The sequence below is a fragment of the Chenopodium album genome, chromosome 8 (assembly GCF_948465745.1).
Source record: "Chenopodium album chromosome 8, dcCheAlbu1.1, whole genome shotgun sequence".
NCBI classification, from domain to species: domain Eukaryota; kingdom Viridiplantae; phylum Streptophyta; class Magnoliopsida; order Caryophyllales; family Amaranthaceae; genus Chenopodium; species Chenopodium album.
Genome location: NC_137841.1, coordinates 63,812,067 through 63,833,669, shown reverse-complemented (window position 1 = coordinate 63,833,669; position 21,603 = coordinate 63,812,067). Strand labels below are relative to the sequence as shown.

Here is a 21,603-nt window from a genome sequence, read left to right as displayed (position 1 = left end):
CCTGGTCAACGTGGTCAGCCCACTTGACCTCAAGCCCATTTCTCCTTATTATGCTAAGGTATAAAAGCCATCAATTGTACCATTTTACATTCATTCACATAAGCTTCAAGCAATTAATTCTCTTGTATAACTTTCTCTCTCTACACATTGTACTGACTTCGGCATCGGAGGGGCCTTCCTCGGCACAACCCCCGAGGCTAGTTTACGTGTGTTTGCTGTGCAGGAAACCCTCGGCCAAGCATTACTTGGACCGAGCCCAGTCTTCAGCCACCTCAGAAGGACCTTGCCGAAGGTCCCATTGTTTTACCCGAAACAACATGTTTATTCACCTCTTCGTATAGTAGTCTTCACACTATTTATAAGAGTATTTTCCCACTTTTTATAAGGTAAGGATTATCACTAAACAATTAAATAACAACGTCATAGCTCAACGCGAAGGCAACAACACACTTTCTATTCTAGGACTGAGTAACCAAATGAATTTCACCTCACATACTAGACCCATTGGAGAGTGGAGATTAAACAAACCCTTTCCTTAAACCCCAAAGTCCCAAATTCGACCTAGTAATTATAATCATAATCATACAAAAGAGGGATTCAAAAACCCTAACCCCTCTCTAATACTCTTCTTCATTTCCCCAAATTGAAAGCTCTCAACTTCCGTCAACAATGGCGGAACCACGTCAAGCAACAATGGCGGAATCGGAACCTCCATCATCAACAACACTGGAAAATCCAAACGATTCACTTACAGAACAACAAACCCTAGGAAAGCGAAAACATTCCGAATCCGAACAACCATTACTTCAACAAAACTCACCAGAAAAACAACAACAACAAAATCAGCAACAATCTCAGGAAAACTCAGAATTACCAAGCTCAAAACGACGAAATTCGACTCGAACTTGCGTACACGAAGTAGCAGTACCGAAAGATTTCACCTCAGACAAAGATTCAACCATTTATGGAACTCTTGCAAACCCTAGCTTCGATGGTCCAATGGCGAAAACGTATGCTTTTACTCTCGACCCATTTCAGCAAGTTTCAATTGCTTGTTTAGAGCGTAAAGAATCGGTTCTCGTGTCCGCCCACACTTCCGCCGGCAAAACCGCCGTTGCCGAGTATGCGATTGCCATGGCATTTCGCGATAAGCAGCGAGTAATCTACACTTCGCCTCTCAAAGCATTGAGCAATCAGAAGTACAGGGAATTGAGCCAGGAGTTCACTGATGTTGGTCTTATGACTGGTGATGTTACTATCTCTCCTAATGCTAGTTGTTTAGTGATGACAACGGAGATTCTTCGCGGTATGTTGTACCGGGGTTCTGAGGTGTTGAAGGAGGTTGCTTGGGTTATATTTGATGAGATTCATTATATGAAGGATAGAGAAAGAGGGGTTGTTTGGGAGGAGAGTATTGTGTTCTTGCCTACTGAGATTAAGATGGTGTTTTTATCTGCTACTATGTCGAATGCAACCGAGTTTGCTGAGTGGATTTGTAATATTCATAAGCAGCCTTGTCATGTTGTTTATACTGATTTCCGGCCTACACCGTTGCAGCATTACGTGTTTCCGGTTGGAGGGTCGGGGTTGTACTTGGTGGTGGATGAGAATGAGCAGTTTAGAGAGGATAACTTTTTGAAGCTTCAGGATACATTTGTGAAGCCTGGTAATGGGATGAAGAATGCTGCTGCCAAGGCTAGTGGGAGGATTGCGAAAGCTGGTTCCGGAGCTAAAGGGGGTTCGGATATATACAAGATTGTCAAGGTATATTTTGTTGTATTGCTGACTAATTTATTGCAATTCAAGTAATTATCATGTTGTACAGAGTAATCTTTTTGGATCATGATAGCTTCTCCATGAGTTTTGAGGAGGTTAACTATGGTATCTTTTTGCTAGAAAGTTGTTGATTACTTGCATTGTTAATTCATATTAAGTGTTATCATGTTGAAGTATTGAGGGACTGATAGTTTAGCTTACCAAAAAGAGTTTGGGGCAATTGTTACTGATCAATTATCCTTAGAGAGAAGGGTTATAGACTTTGAGCTACTATGGGAGGCTCTTGAATCTGATAAATGAGATGCTGTTAACAGCCAATCAATTCAAAGTTTTCTTTGATTTGACTTGAGCTTGTGTATGTACATGTCACCTGAACTTCCTCTTCCGACACTAGCTCACTTTTCATCTTGGGCACACTGATAGGTGCGATTCCTACCTTTAGAAATCACTACAAGAAATGAATGGTAGCAATGTTGCCAAGTGGCTCAACTTGAATTAGTCTAGTATTGAATGGAACCTGAAACAATTGACTCTTTTAGATAATATTGCATTGGATGGGGATGAGTTGAGGAGAGGGATCTGCATGAGCCACTCATGGTGATAGTTGTCCAACAAGTGTTTTTGCAATCTTCTTTTCTTGAGTATACACTATGTTAGATTTCAAGAGTGATAATATTTTGATTTAAGAGAATGTGGCTAGAATTTTAGTGAATTTTGTACTTTGTGGATGAATTTCATATAATTATTTTGTGGCATTTGTTAGTTGGATTTTTATTCAAAATTTAATTTTAGTTAGTGTGTGTTGGTTTGTGCAAAGCAAAAAGGAAACAAGAATGATGGAAAGCTAAGCCTGTAAATTTACATAGTTCTTTGTTATAGAGATAAGAAAGGGAATTCCCCCTTCAACCATCAAAACCTTTCCCGTTACCTTTCAATTAAATGATTATTAATTGTTGAGTTTATAAATTGGCTGTAAGACTGTAAACCACTTTATCACTGAATACCTGAGAGGTAAACCAACCTTTATGCTACACTGGCATTCTTTGTCATTCTGAACAGCAGTGTCGCTCGTTATCCTGATCCATCCAGATCATAATTAATTGTTTACACTTCCCGTTTGTTCTTTCTGGTTTATACTGACTAGGGGTAGGGGTGTGTTATGGTGGGATACATACACTCTCTGTTCATGTTGTTGTTCCTGTTAGTTTTCTCCGAGCCAAAAATTTGACTTTATATCAACATTTTGTCAATTATTTGTGTTGCAGATGATAATGGAGCGCAAATTTCAGCCTGTCATTGTATTTAGTTTCAGTAGAAGGGAGTGTGAACAACATGCAATGTCCATGTCAAAGCTAGACTTTAATACGGAAGAAGAGAAAGATATTGTGGAGCAGGTTTTTAAAAATGCAATTCTCTGCTTGAATGAGGAGGACAGGAGCCTTCCTGCTATTGAGTTGATGTTGCCACTTCTTCAACGAGGCATTGCCGTGCATCATTCTGGGCTTCTTCCAATTATTAAGGAATTGGTGGAGCTCCTTTTCCAAGAAGGGCTTGTGAAGGCGCTATTTGCCACTGAGACAGTAAGTTTTTTTGGCATATACCAGCCATCATTTTGATTAGGATTATTTCTTCCATTTATTACATTATTACTAGATGCTTCATACCTTATTTTGTATCTTTTCAAGATACCCAGTTATAGAAATTTTCTAACTTTGATGTAAAGTAAGATACTGGTTGGCATGAGAAAAAAAAAAAGCATGTCATGTCCTCTGTCCTTAACTTTTTATTTTGTCTTCTATTCTGAAACATCTTCAATGATTGTATGTAACTAATGATAATCTTTAACACATTGGGCTTAATTTTTGTAGTTTGCAATGGGATTAAATATGCCTGCAAAAACAGTTGTTTTTACAGCAGTGAAAAAATTTGACGGTGATAGTCATCGTTATATTGGATCTGGTGAGTATATTCAGGTGAGTGAAGTCTATCAGTACTGTGCTGTGATCATCTGAAGTCTGGTTTTGTTTTTGTACTTATCAATGTCTCTTTGCCTTTTCTTCAAAGATGAGTGGAAGAGCTGGTCGCCGTGGCAAGGATGATCGAGGCATTTGCATTATAATGATTGATGAGCAGGTAAATCTTGTGGTCTAAAAAGTTATCAGCGATCTGCTATACCACAGTTTTTTATGCAATGTGTTGATGATCATATTTTCTATGAGAGGCTTTTTATATGGCTTGTTTAGAGTTATGTATGTATTGGATTTATCTGTAGAGCAGATGAAAAAGAAAACTGTAATTCCAAGATTTTTCCCACTCAGGGCAATCTTTTCTCTCAAAACCTTTTGTTAACAAATTCATGGTGTTAATTTCTTTCCTCGCATATTCTTCTTTTCTTCCATTTTTTTTAATTATTATTTTTAATGATAGTCATCGTTATATTGGATCTGGTGAGTATATTCTTGTGGTCTAAAAAATTATCAGCGATCTGCTATACCGCAGTTATTTTTTAATTCATGGTGTTAAATTCTCCTTACACCTACTTTTAAATCGTACTAAACATACTCTGCAGACCTTTTATACGGCATTTAATGATCATTGTCTTTCTTTACTTATTTTAGATGGAAATGAATTCTTTAAGAGATATGGTGTTGGGTAAGCCAGCTCCTCTTGTCAGCACTTTTAGATTGAGTTACTACTCAATCTTGAATCTAATGTGCCGCGCTGAAGGCCAGTTCACTGCGGAACATGTCATTAGAAATTCATTTCACCAATTCCAGCATGAGAAGGTTATCCCTTGTACCTTTTTTTTTAATTAGATCTTCTTGTAGATGAGGCATGCATAACCAATTAATGTTTCTTATACAGACTTTGCCTGAAATTGAAAAAAAGATAGAGAAACTTGAGCAGGAAGCTGCCATGCTTGATGCTTCTGGAGAGGTACTGTTTCTTTTGGTCAGAGAATTTTCTTTACAATATAATTGATTTTTCTTTTTGAAGAAAAATTCACTCAAGTCAGTTTTTTATGTAGTCTGAAGTTGCAGAATACCATAAGCTAAGACTTAATTTAGCTCAACTTGAGACGAAGATGATATCAGAGATTACAAGGCCCGAGAGAATTCTTTACTATCTTGTTCCTGGAAGACTGGTAATCATCTGTAATCTAATGTTCATGTCATTATCATTCATCATCCACTTTAATGGTGCATTGGTGCTTCCTTAGCTACGATATTACCCTAATACCCTTTGATTTTATACAGCTCAATGGCCCAAATTTATATACTAATAATTGGCTTCATTACTTTGTCTGAAAATTTTTTAGGTTAGGATACGTGAAGGAGTAACTGACTGGGGTTGGGGTGTTGTGGTCAATGTGGTGAAAAAGCCTCCTGCTGCTGTGGGAACTGTTCCACGTGGTGGGGGCTATATAGTTGATACACTGCTTCATTGCTCCCCTGGTTCAAGTGAGAATGGTTCAAGACCTAAACCATGTCCTCCTCGTCCTGGGCAGAAGGGTGAAATGCATGTGGTGAGTTAACTTGTATGCTCGCAGCCACGCAATTCACTATTATGATCTGTCTAGATTAACTTTTATTTTTCTTGAAGGGTCGAGCACTTCACTAATTTGGCTGTTAAATGATTTTATATATGCTGTAGGTTCCAGTGCAGTTGTCCTTTATAGCTGCCCTCAGTAAGCTCCGGATTTCTGTTCCTCCTGACCTTCGACCTGTTGATGCCAGACAAAGCTTACTTCTTGGTGTGCAGGAGCTGGAAAAACGTTTTTCTCAAGGTCTCCCAAAGCTTAATCCCGTGAAGGTCTGTCTACCTTCTCAGTATTTCTTCCTTTTGGTGGTTCATTGCTTTGGCTGTTAGAGGTTGAAACAATGGGTTATCATTTAGCTAACTCCAATTTATTAGATAAGTTCCTTGTGCTGTCCCTTTTTCATTTTGAACTTGTACAATATTGCTTCATTAATTTTAATTCCTGATTCGGGAACTACTTTTTAATCATGTATGATGCAAAAGGTTTTTCTACTATGACTTGAGACTTTTAAATTTTCGGATAAGGTGCCATAGGCAGTAGAGGTAAACATTGAGGCTAGGACTAGTCGGCAGCTGGTTGGACATGCAATTGTTGGAAACTGGATCTTAGATAGCATTGTATTTATGGTGGTGGTTATGGGAAAAATTTGTGGTGATTATTTCTTTTATCCTCATAACTGCATTGCACTAACTGGAGATTTTTTTTATCACAAAACTATCTCTAGTACATGCCTCAATGGATGTGTTGCATATGAAACTACATGTACTGGGTTGATGCTATAGAATTCTCTAGTCTCTATCATTCATTATATTGGAAAGGCATAATTTTTAAATTAAATATGTCAATTTGTCAAATCACACTCATATTCATGATGCCATTTCATTTGTAATACACCATTTCCATACTGTCTCAACTAATTCCTTGACTCAATGCTTTGTCTTTTGAGACCATTATTTAGAATTTTTCTCATGGCAATAGGAACAATGATAGTTATATGATACTCATTATTGTATTATATTACCATAAACTTTGTAAATCTTCTTTGTTTTCCGCTATCAAATGCAGTTAAATAACTTAAATATCCCCTGCAATATTTTTGGGTACTCTACAGAATGTAGGCCTGGAGGGATTTTCTGTCTGATTTCTAGTGTTTTTATATCATTTTAGTTTGGATTTGGTAATATTTGAATGTTTTGTTTGGTCTTGGGAATGGGAGGCCTTCATTGCTGATTTTGGTAATTAGATGTTCAGCATCAATATCAAAAAAATTTCACCACTCACAGTTATATTCTTACTGCAGGATATGGGTATTGACGATAAGGAAATCGTTGAGTTGGTCAGTCAAATTGAGGAACTTGAGCAGAAGTTGTTTTCGCATCCGATGCACAAGGTTTGCCCCATATTCTAAATTTTCAGCTCATGGTTTCTTGATGCAACACTTTGTAATATTTCTTCTCTTCCTTGATCAATCTTCTTAATGCTTCACAGTCTCAAGATGATCATCAGGTCAAATGTTTCCAAAGAAAAGCTGAGGTGAATTATGAAATTCAACTGTTGAAGTCGAAGATGCGTGAGTCTCAGGTACCATTTCGTGGTTCTGCTAGTATTGCTCAGTAGATCATCACTTGATTGTTAAATAATGGATAATTATTCTAGAGTCCCCCACTATTCTAGATGTATTTTTGTTCTCTTTTTCTTTTCCAGATAATTTCTATTTATTCATTTTTTATAATTGTATTATTATAATTTTTTACTGCTCCCTCTGTCCAGAATTCAATGTCCCATTTTACACGTGCACACTTCGTTAGGAAAAAAATTGGGGTTTAGTCGATTAAAGGTATTTTAAAAAAAATAGTAATGGATTTTCTTAATTTATTTTTGAGTTAGATGGGAGAAGTATCACATGGGAGAGAATGGAAGAATGAAAAAATGAAACCAAATTAGTTGATAACAATATTTAATAAAAAAATGATATTTTTATTTGGGGATAGAGGGATTATTTTTAAAATTATGTACTTGTATATTATTATTACTCCATTAGTCTCTTTTGATTTGCTCCATGAGACTTTGCAAAGATTTTAGTAGAGTCGAAAAGTAGAGAGAAAAAATACTCGAGGAAAAAAAATAAAGAAAGTAATTACCAAGTAGGAAACGGACTCATTAGGGAATTTTCATGAGATTGAGCTCTAAGAGGAAATATTATGGCACTCGCCCCACAAATGACCAAATGAGTGCGGACATTGAAAAAACTAATCATCCCTCCTCCCCAACAAAAGCACCGATAAGAAGGCCAAAAAAAAAAAAAAAAAAAAAAAAAAAACTTTCGCCAAAACCTCTACCCCATACACTTTTACAGCTTCATGTACTGAAGGCTTAATAATTCAGAAGTTCAACTGTATAAGGGGCTGTCATTATATATATATATATATAGCATCAACTTATGCATAGTGCTTGTTTTTCCTATTCTTTTAAGGGAATATGTGTGACAAACTTGAGCTGAGTGTATATATTTCCTTCAATTTTTTTTCAGCTTCAAAAGTTTCGTGATGAGCTGAAAAATAGGTCACGTGTCTTGAAGAAGCTGGGTCATATTGATGCTGATGGTGTTGTCCAGTTAAAGGGACGGGCTGCCGCATTGATAGACACCGGAGACGAACTTCTTGTTACCGAGCTGATGTTTAATGGTATGTGGCTAAGATCTGTACATCTTAGGTTGTAGTTGTGGTCTAGTACTTGAGCTATGACTAATTGACTTTAAATTCTGCCCCGCATCAAATGCAGTTCTTTTGGACTATGTATGTGATGTTTTGGCCAGTGTCTCTTCATATATACAGATTATATTACTTCTTTCTTGAACTCTCACTACCTTCATAATACCATGCACAGCTTTATATTTAGTGTGAAAACTTTTAGTGGTTGTTCTCTGCAGCTATATTGTGTAGGCATCTATGTTACTCGGACTCTTTCATTTACCTCACGTGTCCGTGTCGACACGACACGTGTCGGACACCGACACGTCATTTTTAACTAAAAACACAACTTTTTCCAAGAAAATGGATGAGTCCGATGCTTGGACACCCGTGTCTAATTTGACACTTCATCCAAGTCCAAGTAACATAAGTAGGCATTTTCCTCGTAATGAAATTATTAATGATGAGCTTAGATTTGCTTTTATTTCAATTTTGTTTTTGTGGGATGTGTCAGTTGGAGTCTCCTGCTTTGTGGTTACCTATCTGGAAGTTCGTTTAGACGTACCTCTGGAGTACTTCTTTTTACTGTTTAGGATCTGGTGTGAGAAAATCAATGAAAATTATTTTAAAAAGGTCAAATATGTCCTTGCTAGTTTGTATTACCCTTTTTTAGTTTTTCTTGTCTAGTATCCCTTGAATTTAGCTTCCTTTTCAAGATTCCCAGGGCTGTTGCTTGTAATGAGAAATTGTTTTGTATGGTCTAAATTGGATACAGAGTTGAGGGACCCATAGCCCTGTCCAAATTTAGGATGGTTTCAGGACTTTCTGTATGCTAAAATGTATCGGACACATGGATCTGTACTCAATACCCATACCTGAGTCCTGGCAACATAGATTTAGACCCCTCGGTCTCTGTCCCATGATGGTTTCTGTACACTGTACCCATTGTGTGTCCAATATATGGTCTTTGTAATGCATATGGCGTGTCTTGCTGTATCCAGAATATGGCACATCCTATATCAAGCTTAACAAATTGTCAGGGGCGAGAATACTATTGTAATATTATTACCCTTAATGGAGTCATTTACTTGCTTTATCATTGATATGGATTACTTCTTTTTTTTTTTTTTTTTTTTTCTTCTCCTTTCCTTCTATTATGCTTTTGTGGTTCTTCATACAATGCTACCTAATAACCCAGTTGATCTCAGTCTAACTGGCTTCTGGGGTATCTATTTGTCACTGCAGTTTTACCTTTCGAATCATGTGTACTTAGGGTGACACACTGTCTAACTTTGTTTGCTAACATTAATCAGGTACATTTAATGATCTGGATCATCATCAAGTTGCCGCTCTTGCAAGTTGCTTTGTCCCGTGTGATAAATCAAACGAACAGATTCATTTGCGAGCAGAACTTGCAAAACCCTTGCAGCAACTCCAAGACAGTGCCAGAAGAATAGCAGAGGTCACTCCCCCCCCCCCCCCCCCTCTTCTCTCTCTCTCTCTCCTGCTCTTTTCTTAAACTTTAGACCTTTTCTTTATCCTTAATTCCTGCTGCTTGATTCGACAATCTGTTTATGTTTCAGATACAACATGAATGCAGCCTGGATGTAAACGTGGAAGAGTATGTTGAGTCAACTTGCAGACCCTACTTGATGGATGTGATATACTGTTGGTCAAAGGTTAGGTCTATTTTGTGCTGAATAACCTTTCGTGATATTATACAATTCCTTTAATTTTGATATTATCACCTGTTTGATCATTGTTGACCTTTTTTGGAGTTAATGCTCTTATTTTCCTTGCCCCCAAAGTAAGGTGAATATTTGCTGCAGCTTCCAAAGGATATTCTTCAATATTCTTTGATCTCTTTATCATGTCGATCTGAATGTTGATATCCGATTTCCTTTTTCTGGTTTCTGATATTGCATTTGATCAGGGATCCAATTTTTTTGAGGTTATACAAATGACTGATATATTTGAGGGAAGTATCATAAGACTGGCGAGGAGACTGGATGAGTTCTTAAATCAGGTGAGTGAAAAATTTGAGAGTTCTCTTTTTACCCCCCATCCCTCCTTGTATATGTGTGTGTGTGTGTGTGTGTGTGTTCGTGATCTTTGTTGAACTTCTGTAAACTTGCATGCTCCATCATCCTTCCTGATAGATGTAGTTTTTTTTATTTTTTATTCTTTTTTTTTTGAGGGGATGTAGTTTCATATCTGCTTGTATGCTTCTAAGTTTATACTGGAAAATGCTTGCTTTTGATAAAGAAAAAGTTATTTTTTCAAGACTGTTTTACTCATAAATTGTTAGCGGCATAGATCGACCAAAATTTATCCAACAGTTGATATCATGTAGGATATGATTTAGAAATAAATCTTGTAAAAGGGTTTACTTTGTAGGTGTGCTTCATATAATGTAAAATCTGAAGCTCATTTGTGGGCTAGCAATTCCTAAGCAGCCATTAAGAGGATTCATTAAAAGAGCTTGAGGAATAGCCCAAATTCCAAATTAAGAAACTAATTGAGTGAAGTTTAGACCTCAGTTTGATAATGAGGATATAGGTTTGTTGGTGTTGTGGAGATTGAGACCAAGGCCATCTTTAAGTCTTGACTTAGCAGCAAATTCCTTGTTTCGTTGTAGATGGTATATTATCAAGTCTCTTTGTGTAATTCCTAGTAACTGAATACCCAATAGAAATGTTACATTTGTTCAATATATGCCTTTTTGGGTCAAGCTGGTAACAGTTTCTCATTCATTTAATCATTTACTGTGGTACTATAAAAGTAACCATGTTCTTTCTTACCTTTTCTAGTTGAAAGCTGCTGCTACTGCAGTGGGAGAGACTGACCTGGAAAACAAGTTTGGAGACGCCAGTACCAGCCTCCGTCGAGGTATTATGTTTGCTAACTCTCTATACTTGTAGTTGCTATGTTCAAGTCATCTTACATTTTTTTCCCAATCTTCAAACTGTAGTCAGTTGTATAAATGTAAGGTTTTTTGTTTTGTTTTATATAATTTTAGATTCAGAACTAGTTAAGTGCTCGTCAATGAGAAGAATGTATACTCCATATTTATCAATTGATATCCCTCAGTTCATCAGTTTTGGGCTTTTGGCCATGAGCTTTTTGATATTCTTAACTGGTCGGTGGAAACTGGATTGTGATACTCTACTTTGACCATCTTTTTATACAAGGAAGATTTTTTATTTTTTATTAATTTTTTTCCCCATGTTGTTTTGTTAGATTTGTCTCGATAACTTCTAGATCATCGATTTTCTACAAGTATGTATTTAACAAAATATAGTTGTAGATAAAATTTATAACTTGTACATAGGCAAGCTACGTTTTTCACTTACACCAATGATTTATTTTTTCAAAATCAATAGGAGTAGGGCACACAAGTAGGACTAATGGCACGGTGCCCATGCGTCTGTGTACTTGAAATGTTGTGCATTTTGTTCAAAGAGCATGATTGCATGACTATTCGTCTCTCGTTCACTTGTGTTTGATCCCTTTAGGGAGTTTAGGGTGAGCTTTCTAGCGAGTGGCTTCACGTTCTTTCAGCCGTTGTCGCTAAATCCGTCAAGTACCTCCATAACTTCTCTACTCCATTTCAACGGTCAATGTATCCTTTACTCCGATGCCTCTGAAGAGGGGGTGTATTAAAGAAAAAAAAAATAAAATAACCATAATTTCCATTTTGATATAAAAAAGACCTCCACAATAAAACACAGTATATGAGTATATTGTTGTCTGAATGTCCAATGTTTACAATTTACCAAGTGATCAGGGCATGGTCTGGGTTGTGGAACCCCACAGTTGTGTCAATGGTTCCCGTGCGCAAGCAGGTTATGACTAAAATGGGTCTTAAAAATTGTGATATGTCGGGCTCATAACTCGTAAACCGTTGTGTAATGCACTAGGGTTTGCATTGAGCCATTGACACATCTCACATATGAGCAGTGGCAAGGCCAAAAATTTGGTGAATAATTTCATGACATTAGCCCATTTAGTGTTAAAGATGACTACATTTTCCCTTATTACGAAGTATGTGGAACTCTTACAGAGAAAACTAGAAATTTACAAGTTGTCTTGAGAACAAATTACAAACAAACTGTAAATTACAGTATAAGATCTCAAAATAAACCTAGGTCTTATAGCTGCGCAATATTGGCGCATAAATCATAAACCATTATATGGGAGAGAAGAGGACAGTTGAATGCTTGGCAATATGCAAACTAAACTGTCCTCCTTCCTCACTCACATCAATCTTTTCTTCTCCTGGTGGAGGTTTCATCTCAAAATTAGTCACCAATTTCGAAATTATAAGCCCTAAAATTGGCATTGCCAATATAATTCCAGGGCAACTCCTTCTCCCTACACCAAATGGCAAGAACCTATAATCCACCTTCCCACCACCCACTGTTGCATCCGTTGATCCTTCCTCCTCAATGAATCTCTCAGGGCGGAACTCTTCTGGATTTTTCCACCACTCGGGGTTGTTAGCCAACCACCACGCGTTTACCACGACTTTTGACTCTCTAGGTATAGTATACCCACCAAGCTTAGCTTCTTCAAGGTTCATATGGGGTACCAACAAAGGTATAGGGGTGTGTAACCTTAGGGTTTCCTTTACTGTCGCTTGTAAGTAGGGTAATTGTTCAAGGTTTGCTTCTGTCACTGGCTTTCCGTTGAGCACAGTGTCGATTTCTTGCCGGATTTTCTGTTGGATTTTTGGATGATTAACTAGCTCAGCTATTGCCCACTCCATGGACCATAAGGTCGTTTCAATGGCAGCTACATTAATGTTCTCAACGATGTAGAGAACATTATCCTTGCTGATTTCTCCTCTGTTTTCGGCATCAATAATGTAGTCAATAGCACAACTTATGTTGTGATTTTCTCCATTTGCAGCCATTATTTTTCTGTAATATATGATTGCATCAGTTGTCTCATATTGACTTTTAGAAGAAATTTATGCATACTTTTCCAATATGTTTTTGTCAATAATACTATTTTTCATTCTTGCTCATTAGGCTAAATACTTGTTATTTCTTTATTATACGCTTTTATATACATAGCAATATAGCATGTCATGAATGATGACAAAATGAGCTTCTAGTGAGTTCTAGGTATAGATTATTTACTTATTAAAACCCGAATTCGCTTAAAATATTCTATTTTAGCTCAGTATTGATAAGCAGGAAATACGAGTAATTCCAAATTAAAAGCTATTAAAGAACTTTCTATGGATAAACACTAGTCAATAGACTCATTACTGTGTCCGGTTTTATTGTCAAGGTTGAACTAGTTATGTGAATATGTGACAACTAAATTCATATTGATTTTCATTTACATTAAATAATTATTAGGTGATGGTATAGTGTGTATAGCAAAAGTCTGTCATTGTTTTCTTTCAATTTGGAAATTCTAAAGTTTATCTCATTGATAAGTTATTGTAAATTGGTAATATACTTATAAGTGAAGAAAAAGGTGGCATGTAATGTCATACCTTCGTTTCTCAACATAGTAATTGTTGAAGAAAGCCAGCCTCCTCTGCTGCAAGTCTCTGCACTTGCTCAAATACCTCCTCAAAAATGGTCTAAGCAAAGGTATAAAATCACCATAATTATACTCGAAACTCTGAGCTAATCTACTCCTTTCGGAGTTAAACTTGGTTGCCTCCATAAACTTGGGATCTTCCATAGACTCAAAACCTTCATCAAACATCATCCTATACATTATGTTATACAACATAAGTTGCAGCCTCTTCCTAATCACAAACCCTTCGGTTTTCGCTTTGATGCCAATCATATTATCATTTTGCTTCAAATCTCTAACAACCTTGTCCATTTCATCTTCCCACATATTGCTATAAGTATTCACCACCTTGTTGGTGAAGAATGGCAACGTCATTATACGCCGCATCTTCCTCCAATGATTGCCATAGACAGTAAAAACCATGTCTTGACCGCCTCCAGTGAAGATATCAAAGACAACATTCCTAGGTCGGGAACCAAACTCCACCCCTTGTGCATGGAGGACCTCACATGCTAGCTGAGGGTTGGAGACCACGACTAGGTTTCGAACACCGAGCTTAAGGAGGAAGATGGGGCCATAGGATTTAGAGAGGTTTGCCAATCGGCGGTGATTTAGGTCATTTCCTACTTGGAGCCAATTGCCAAAGATGGGGAGGGCAAATGGACCAGGAGGGGTATTTTCGTAATTTTGTGCATGGGAAGAGAATAGGGAATGGACCAAGTACAGTATGATGGGTAAACATATTGCAAGATATAGGGAAAATTTTGGGTTAGTTGATGAATATGTTAGTACAGTGATGAAAATGGCAAGAAGGATTAGGTTGCTAAGAAAATTAGTTTTGGACATATTTTTTGAGTGTGTTCCCGTATTTGCCCTCTTATGGAGGTATGTAATGATCTTTGATTATATATTACTTAAAATGTTTGATATAATTGCAATTATGAGCTGTGTATATATATGTATAGTTTTGTGGGGTTGGTAAGAAGAAGATGTCGAAAATTCTTGAAGCAGTGGTTTTGAGGGTGAATCCAAGGGGCTTTTTTTTTTTTTTTTTTTTTTTTTATTTTTTTTTATTTTTTTTTTTTTGAATATGTAGAAAATTCTTGAATCCAAGGGGCTGTTTATTGATGGTTTTATAAAATAAATCTAGGTAGGAAAAAAAAGAGAGTGAGGATAGATTTGCCTTTGTAATAAAATATTATTGGTAAGTCACTAAGTTGGTAGGTAAGTACATGCTCAAAAAACATAAATAAATATTATTTATTTTTTTTTCAGAGAATTGGTAGGTGAGTGGGATGGCGTGGTTGCTCTCTAATGTCAAATATAGTCATTTGGCATGAGAAAAATGGTCAGACATAATTTAGAATGCCAAGTCAAAATTTTGTTCTTGGTAGCTGAATGTAAAAAAAAAGTGTATAACGATGTCCAATGTCAAGTTATTTGGCGCAAATTCGCTATAGCAGGGTATTTGTCATTTCGCATGAGAAAATGGTCAGATATAATTTAGAATGATAATGGTATATTAAAGTATATATTGACTTGTGTTATGATATATAATAACGTATGTCCATTATGTATTAGATCTCATAATGGTTAAGAGCCCGTTTAATTGGTAACTAATTGATATAATTAGTTGTATTTTGACTAGGTTCGCTGTAAATAGTTGTTAATTAATTAATTGTTAGTTATTTAGTACTTCTTCCATAATAGAGAGTTAAAGATATTAATGATCAAAGTTGTGTCTTGATAAATGTGTCAGTTAAACTAATACATTATAAAAAAAAATTATAAACACTAAATAAAAGTTTTGTGTAGAACGAACTCACGTGAGTCCGGTCATACAAACGGGCAAAAAAATCTTAATGGCCAGGAATTAGATAATAATCAGATCTTACATTATAATGGTCAGAAATTAGATTATTATAGTAAGAAATTAGATTATAAATATCAAATACTATATTAAAATTGTCAGAAAATAGGTTAAATATATTAGAAAATAGATTGTAATGGTCGATATTAAACCCATCATTTCTTCCTCTCTTTCTCTCTCCTCAACAACCCACCATCTCTCTCCTCTTTTTCAGCAACTCATATTTTCTCTCTCCTCCATAAAAATGGCGAGACCACAATTTGCACCACCAACAACACCGGCCTTCTTGATTTTTTAATGGTCCTCTGGTGGACCACAACCGTAGTCCTAGGAATTATTGTAGCGGCGATGGATTCGCTGGCACTCGCCGCGGGTTCGAAAGCCTTCCTCGGCAATTACCCTCTGTTTGGTTCTTCACATTTGGTTTTACAACTACCTTCTTCTTCCTCTATTAATCCAATAATCCCAATTCAGAAAAATACATAAACAACAGGAAGGAAAAAATAAATAAATTTAGAGTAGTATTAATAAGTGAGAAATTCTTACATGAGGAATCGACCCATTGTAATTCTTGAGCCCATTTGATATTGTGAGCTTGATTTCTAGAAATTCTACAGGTTGAAAGCAACACAAGACGACGTCGTACAGTTGCCTTGGTCGTTTGTTATGATCTCCACGATGCCGTGCCGCCAAACAGCCACGCATGAGTAGGTGGTCCCCAAGTATATTCCGACGGCCGGATGCTTTCCCTTTCCTTCCACGAGAACAGTCGTCCGACGTTTAGATGCACTGTAGGAGAGTCGTAGATGCACTTTAGGAGATTTGTCGAGGTGTTAGATGGCCAAAGAAGTCGGTTGCCTGGAAGTTGAAGGAGGTTGCCTTTAGGAGATGTCCACGTACTGCTTTAGGAGTATCAGGGTCTGTCCATGTACTGCTTGAGTTGTAGCCAGGTCTGGTGGTTGAGTTGATCGCATGACAGATGAATCGTTGTCGAGGTGTCAGGTGGCCAAAGAAGTCGGAGCGCCCTAATGAAGAGAAAGAATGTAATGCTCTGAAGAAGGAGGTTGCCTGAAAGCTGAAGAATGTAATGCTTTCGTGGCTTTTTTGCTTTTATTGTTTTCGTCGCTCCCTTTCGGCCGACACGGTACTCTTTGGAAGACGGAGACTCGGATTGGGCAAATGTCGGGCAAATGCTGACTCCGACGAGAACAGTCGTCCGGCGTTTAGATGCACTGTAGGAGAGTCGTAGATGGTGCAGATACCACACCGACTATGGCCACTTGACAGAAGAATGTAATGCTCTGAAGGAGGAGGTTGCCTGGCAGCTCAAGAAGGGCAAATATCAAACGGCGGTACGGTGAGCCCTTTTGGGTAAGCGTGGGTACTCGTTGAGCCCTTTTAGGTTCCGCTCACCAAGTACCGCCGTCTGACATTTGCCCGACAAGAACAGTCGTCCGACGTTTTCCCTAAAGCAGCCAGGTCTGGTGGTTGAGTTGATCGCATGACACATGGTTCGCATGGAAATTGGAGGCATCAGCCCTGATAGAATGGTTCGAATGGAAATTTAGAGTATATGTTTAGTTAGTTATGATAGCATATATTTTGGGTAAAAGATATTTTCTTTCCTAGATTATATGATATATCATAAGATATAGTTCGTTGGAGATTTGGGAAGATTGCCATGTATTATAAATATTCATGTGAGTAGCTAATAATATTGTGAGCTTGATTTTTAGAAATTCTACAGGTTGAAAGCAACACAAGACGACGTCGTACGGTTGCCTTGGTCGTTTGTTATGATCTCCACGGTGCCGTGCCGCCAAACAGCCACGCATAAGTAGGTGGTCCCCAAGTCTATTCCGACGGCCGGATGCTTTCCCTTTCCTTCCATGACTCTCTCACTCACTTCCTAATTATTTATTCAACTCAATCTTTTTTCTTTTTTTATTTTAAAAAAAATGGATGAAGAAATGAGATGAAAATGAAAATTGAAGATGATTTTAAAGATTGATGATGAAGCAACCTTTCACTGCATCGAAAAAAAACACCCTTTCACCTTCAGTCGTGTCATGCCTTTAGGAGATGTCCACGGTACTGCTTTAGGAGTATCGAGGTCTGTCCACGTACTGCTTTAACGTGGACGAAGCGGGAGTCGTAGATGCACTGTAGGAGAGTCGTAGATGCACTTTAGGAAATTTGTCGAGGTGTCAGGTGGCCAAAGAAGTCGGTTACCTTGAAGCTGAAGGAGGTAGCCTTTAGGAGATATCCACGTACTACTTTAGGAGTATCAGGGTCTGTCCACGTACTGCTTTAACGTGGACGAAGCTGAAGTCGTAGATGCACTATAGGAGAGTCGTAGATGCACTTTAGGAGATTTGTCGAGGTAAATGCTGACTCCGACGAGAACAGTCGTCCGACGTTTAGATGCACTGTAGGAGAGTCGTAGATGCACTTTAGGAGATTTGTCGAGGTGTCTAGTGGCCAAAGAAGTCGGTTGCCTGGAAGTTGAAGGAGGTTGCCTTTAGGAGATGTCCACTTACTGCTTTAGGAGTATCAGGGTCTGTCCATGTACTGCTTTAACGTGGACGAAGCTGGAGTCGTAGATGCACTGTAGGAGAGTCGTAGATGCACTTTAGGAGATTTGTCGAGGTGTCAGGTGGCCAAAGGAGGTTGCTTTGAAGAAGGAGGTTGCCTGAAAGCTGAAGAATGTAATGCTTTCGTGGCTTTTTTGCTTTTATTGTTTTCGTCACTCCCTTTCGGCCAACACGGTACTCCTTGGAAGACGGAGACTCGAATTGGGCAAATTTCAAGCAAATGCTGACTCCGACGAGAACAGTCGTCCGACGTTTAGATGCACTGTAGGAGAGTCGTAGATGCACTTTAGGAGATTTATCGAGGTGTTAGGTGGCCAAAGAAGTCGGTTTCCTGGAAGTTGAAGGAGGTTGCCTTTAGAAGATGTCCACGTACTGCTTTAGGAGTACCAGGGTCTGTCCATGTACTGCTGGAGTCATAGCCAGGTCTTGTAGTTGAGTTGATCGCATAACAGATAGTTCGTTGTCGAGGTGTCAGGTGGCCAATGAAGTCGGAGCGCCGTAATGAAGCGAAAGATAAGTCCAAGTGGTGCGGATACCACAACGACTACGACCACTTGACGGAAGAATGTAATGCTCTGAAAAAGGAGGTTGCCTGGCAGCTCAAGAATGTAATGCTTTCGTGGCTTTTTTGCTTTTATTGTTTTCGTCGCTCCCTTTCGGCCGACACGATACTCTTTGGAAAACGGAGACTCGGATTGGGCAAATGTCGGGCAAATGCTGACTCCGACGAGAACAGTCGTCCGACATTTAGATGCATTGTAGGAGAGTCGTAGATGGTGTAGATACCACACCGACTATGGCCACTTGAAAGAAGAATGTAATGCTCTGAAGAAGGAGGTTGCCTTGCAGCTCAAGAATGTAATGCTTTCGTGGCTTTTTTTGCTTTTATTGTTTCCTGGCAGGAGATGTCCACGTACTGCTTTAGGAGTATCAGGGTCTGTCCACGTACTGCTTTAACGTGGACGAAGCTGGAGTCGTAGATGCACTGTAGGAGAGTCGTAGATGCACTTTAGGAGATTTGTCGAGGTAAATGTTGACTACGACGAGAACAGTCGTCCGACGTTTAGATGCACTATAGGAGAGTCGTAGATGCACTTTAGGAGATTTGTCGAGGTGTCTAGTGGCCAAAGAAGTCGGTTGCCTGGAAGTTGAAGGAGGTTGCCTTTAGGAGATGTCCACGTACTGCTTTAGGAGTATCATGGTCTGTCCATGTACTGCTGGAGTCGTAGCCAGGTCTTGTGGTTGAGTTGATCGTATGACAGATGGTTCATTGTCGAGGTGTCAGGTGGCCAAAGAAGTCGGAGCGTCCTGATGAAGCGAAAGATAAGTCCAAGTGGTGCAGATACCACAACGACTATGGCCACTTGACGGAAGAATGTAATGCTCTGAAGAAGGAGGTTGCCTGGCAGCTCAAGAATGTAATGCTTTCGTGGCTTTTTTGCTTTTATTGTTTTCGTCACTCCCTTTCGGCCGACACGGTACTCTTTGGAAGACGGAGACTCCGATTGGGCTAATGTCGGGCAAATGCTAACTCCGACAAGAATAGTCGTCCGACGTTTAGATGCACTGTAGGAGTGTCGTAGATGGTGTAGATACCACACCGACTATGGCCACTTGAGGGAAGAATGTAATGCTCTGAAGAAGGAGGTTGCCTGGCATCTCAAGAAGGGTCAATATCAAACGGCGGTACGGTGAGCCCTTTTGGGTAAGCACGGGTACTCGTTGACCCCTTTTAGGTTCCGTTCACCAAGTACCGCCGTCTGACATTTTCCCGACAAGAACAGTCGTCCGACGTTTTCTCTAAAGCAGCCAGGTCTAGAGGTTGAGTTGATCGCATGACAGATGGTTCGCATGGAAATTGGAGGCATCAGCCCTGATAGAATGGTTCGAATGGAAATTTAGAGTATATGTTTAGTTAGTTATGATAGGATATATTTTGGGTAAAATATATTTTCTTTCCTAGATTATATGATATATCATAAGATATAGTTCGTTGGAGATTTGGGAAGATTGCCATGTATTATAAATATTCATGTGAGTAGCTAATAATATTGTGAGCTTGATTTCTAGAAATTCTACAGGTTGAAAGCAACACAAGACGGCGTCGTACGGTTGCCTTGGTCGTTTGTTATGATCTCCACGGTGCTGTGCCGCCAAACAGCCACGCATGAGTAGGTGGTCCCCAAGTGTATTCCGACGGCCGGATGCTTTCCCTTTCCTTCCATGACTCTCTCACTCACTTCCTAATTATTTATTCAACTCAAGCTTTTTTCTTTTTTTATTTAAAAAAAATGGATGAAGAAATGAGATGAAAATTGAAGATGATTTTAAAGATTGATGATGAAGCAACCTTTCACTGCATCGAAAAAAAACACCATTTCACCTTCAGTCCTATCACTCTGTCACAGTGTCATGCCTTTAGGAGATGTCCACGGTACTGCTTTAGGAGTATCAAGGTCTGTCCACGTACTGCTTTAACGTGGACGAAGCTTGAGTCGTAGATGCACTGTAGGAGAGTCATAGATGTACTTTAGGAGATTTGTCAAGGTGTTTGGTGGCCAAAGAAGTCGGTTGCCTTGAAGCTGAAGGAGGTTGCCTTTAGGAGATGTCCTCGTACTGCTTTAGGAGTATCAGGGTCTGTCCACGTACTGCTTTAACGTGGACGAAGCTGGAGTCGTAGATGCACTATAGGAGAGTCGTAGATGCACTTTAGGAGATTTGTCGAGGTAAATGCTGACTCCGACGAGAACATTCGTCCGACGTTTAGATGCACTGTAGAAGAGTGTCAAGAGTCGTAGATGCACTTTAGGAGATTTGTCGAGGCGTCTAGTGGCCAAAGAAGTCGGTTGCTTGGAAGTTGGAGGAGGTTGCCTGTAGGAGATGTCCACGTACTGCTTTAGGAGTATCAGGGTATGTCCCTGTACTGCTTTAACGTGGACGAAGCTGGATTCATAGATGCACTGTAGGAGAGTCGTAGATGCCTTTTAGGATCTTTGTCGAGGTGTCAGGTGGCCAAAGGAGGTTGCTTTGAAGAAGGAGGTTGCCTGGAAGCTGAAAAATGTAATGCTTTCGTGGCTTTTTTGCTTTTATTGTTTTCGTCGCTCCCCTTCGGCCGACACGGTACTCCTTGAAAGACGGAGACTCGGATTGGGCAAATGTCGAGCAAAAGCTGACTCCGACGAGAACAGTCGTCCGTCGTTTAGATGCACTGTTGGAGAGTCGTAGATACACTTTAGGAGATTTGTCGAGGTGTTAGGTGGATAAAGACGAGAATAGTCGTCCGACGTCGTAGATGCACTGTAGGAGAGTCGTAGATGCACTTTAGGAGATTTGTCGAAGTGTTAGGTGGCCAAAGAAGTCGGTTGCCTGGAAGTTGAAGGAGGTTGCCTTTAGGAGATGTCCACGTACTGTTTTAGGAGTATCAGGGTATGTCCATGTACTGCTGGAGTCGTAGCCAAGTCTGGTGGTTGAGTTGATCGCATGACAGATGGTTCGTTGTCGAGGTGTCAGGTGGCCAAAGAAGTCGGAGCGCCCTAATGAAGCGAAAGATAAGTCCAAGTGGTGCAGATACCACAACGACTATGGCCTCTTGAT

The 21,603-nt window shown here is 39.0% G+C and overlaps 2 protein-coding genes across 2 annotated transcripts; one reads left to right on the top strand and one right to left on the bottom strand.

Annotated features, from left to right (window-relative positions):
* The first annotated feature begins 484 nt into the window (after positions 1–484).
* Positions 485–11,217, top strand: LOC145641973 (DExH-box ATP-dependent RNA helicase DExH10-like). Its single transcript, XM_081693011.1, has 16 exons — positions 485–1,764; positions 3,042–3,356; positions 3,645–3,749; positions 3,841–3,909; positions 4,395–4,562; positions 4,642–4,713; positions 4,805–4,921; positions 5,096–5,302; positions 5,431–5,589; positions 6,618–6,707; positions 6,806–6,898; positions 7,848–8,001; positions 9,321–9,469; positions 9,591–9,686; positions 9,941–10,033; positions 10,818–11,217. The coding sequence occupies exons 1-16, from the start codon at positions 670–672 to the stop codon at positions 10,926–10,928; spliced, it is 3,093 nt and encodes a 1,030-aa protein (XP_081549137.1). The 5' UTR covers positions 485–669; the 3' UTR covers positions 10,929–11,217.
* Positions 11,218–12,071: 854 nt separating this feature from the next.
* On the bottom strand, positions 12,072–14,101 carry LOC145641974 (cytochrome P450 CYP73A100-like). Its single transcript, XM_081693012.1, has 2 exons — positions 13,517–14,101; positions 12,072–12,929 (listed from the first exon to the last, which is right to left on the bottom strand). The coding sequence occupies exons 1-2, from the start codon at positions 13,966–13,968 to the stop codon at positions 12,197–12,199; spliced, it is 1,185 nt and encodes a 394-aa protein (XP_081549138.1). The 5' UTR covers positions 13,969–14,101; the 3' UTR covers positions 12,072–12,196.
* Between the last annotated feature and the right edge of the window lie 7,502 nt (positions 14,102–21,603).

What these genes read in the sequence shown, in the direction of transcription:
- LOC145641974 (XM_081693012.1), bottom strand. Translation starts at nt 13,968, where the DNA reads ATGGTTTTTACTGTCTATGGCAATCATTGGAGGAAGATGCGGCGTATA. An exon ending in TACTATGTTGAGAAACGAAG is followed by an intron (nt 12,930 to 13,516) that starts GTATGACATTAC and finishes CATATATTACAG; the next exon opens with AAAAATAATGGCTGCAAATG.
- LOC145641973 (XM_081693011.1), top strand. Translation starts at nt 670, where the DNA reads ATGGCGGAACCACGTCAAGCAACAATGGCGGAATCGGAACCTCCATCA. An exon ending in TTTCGCATCCGATGCACAAG is followed by an intron (nt 6,708 to 6,805) that starts GTTTGCCCCATA and finishes AATGCTTCACAG; the next exon opens with TCTCAAGATGATCATCAGGT. An exon ending in TACCGAGCTGATGTTTAATG is followed by an intron (nt 8,002 to 9,320) that starts GTATGTGGCTAA and finishes AACATTAATCAG; the next exon opens with GTACATTTAATGATCTGGAT.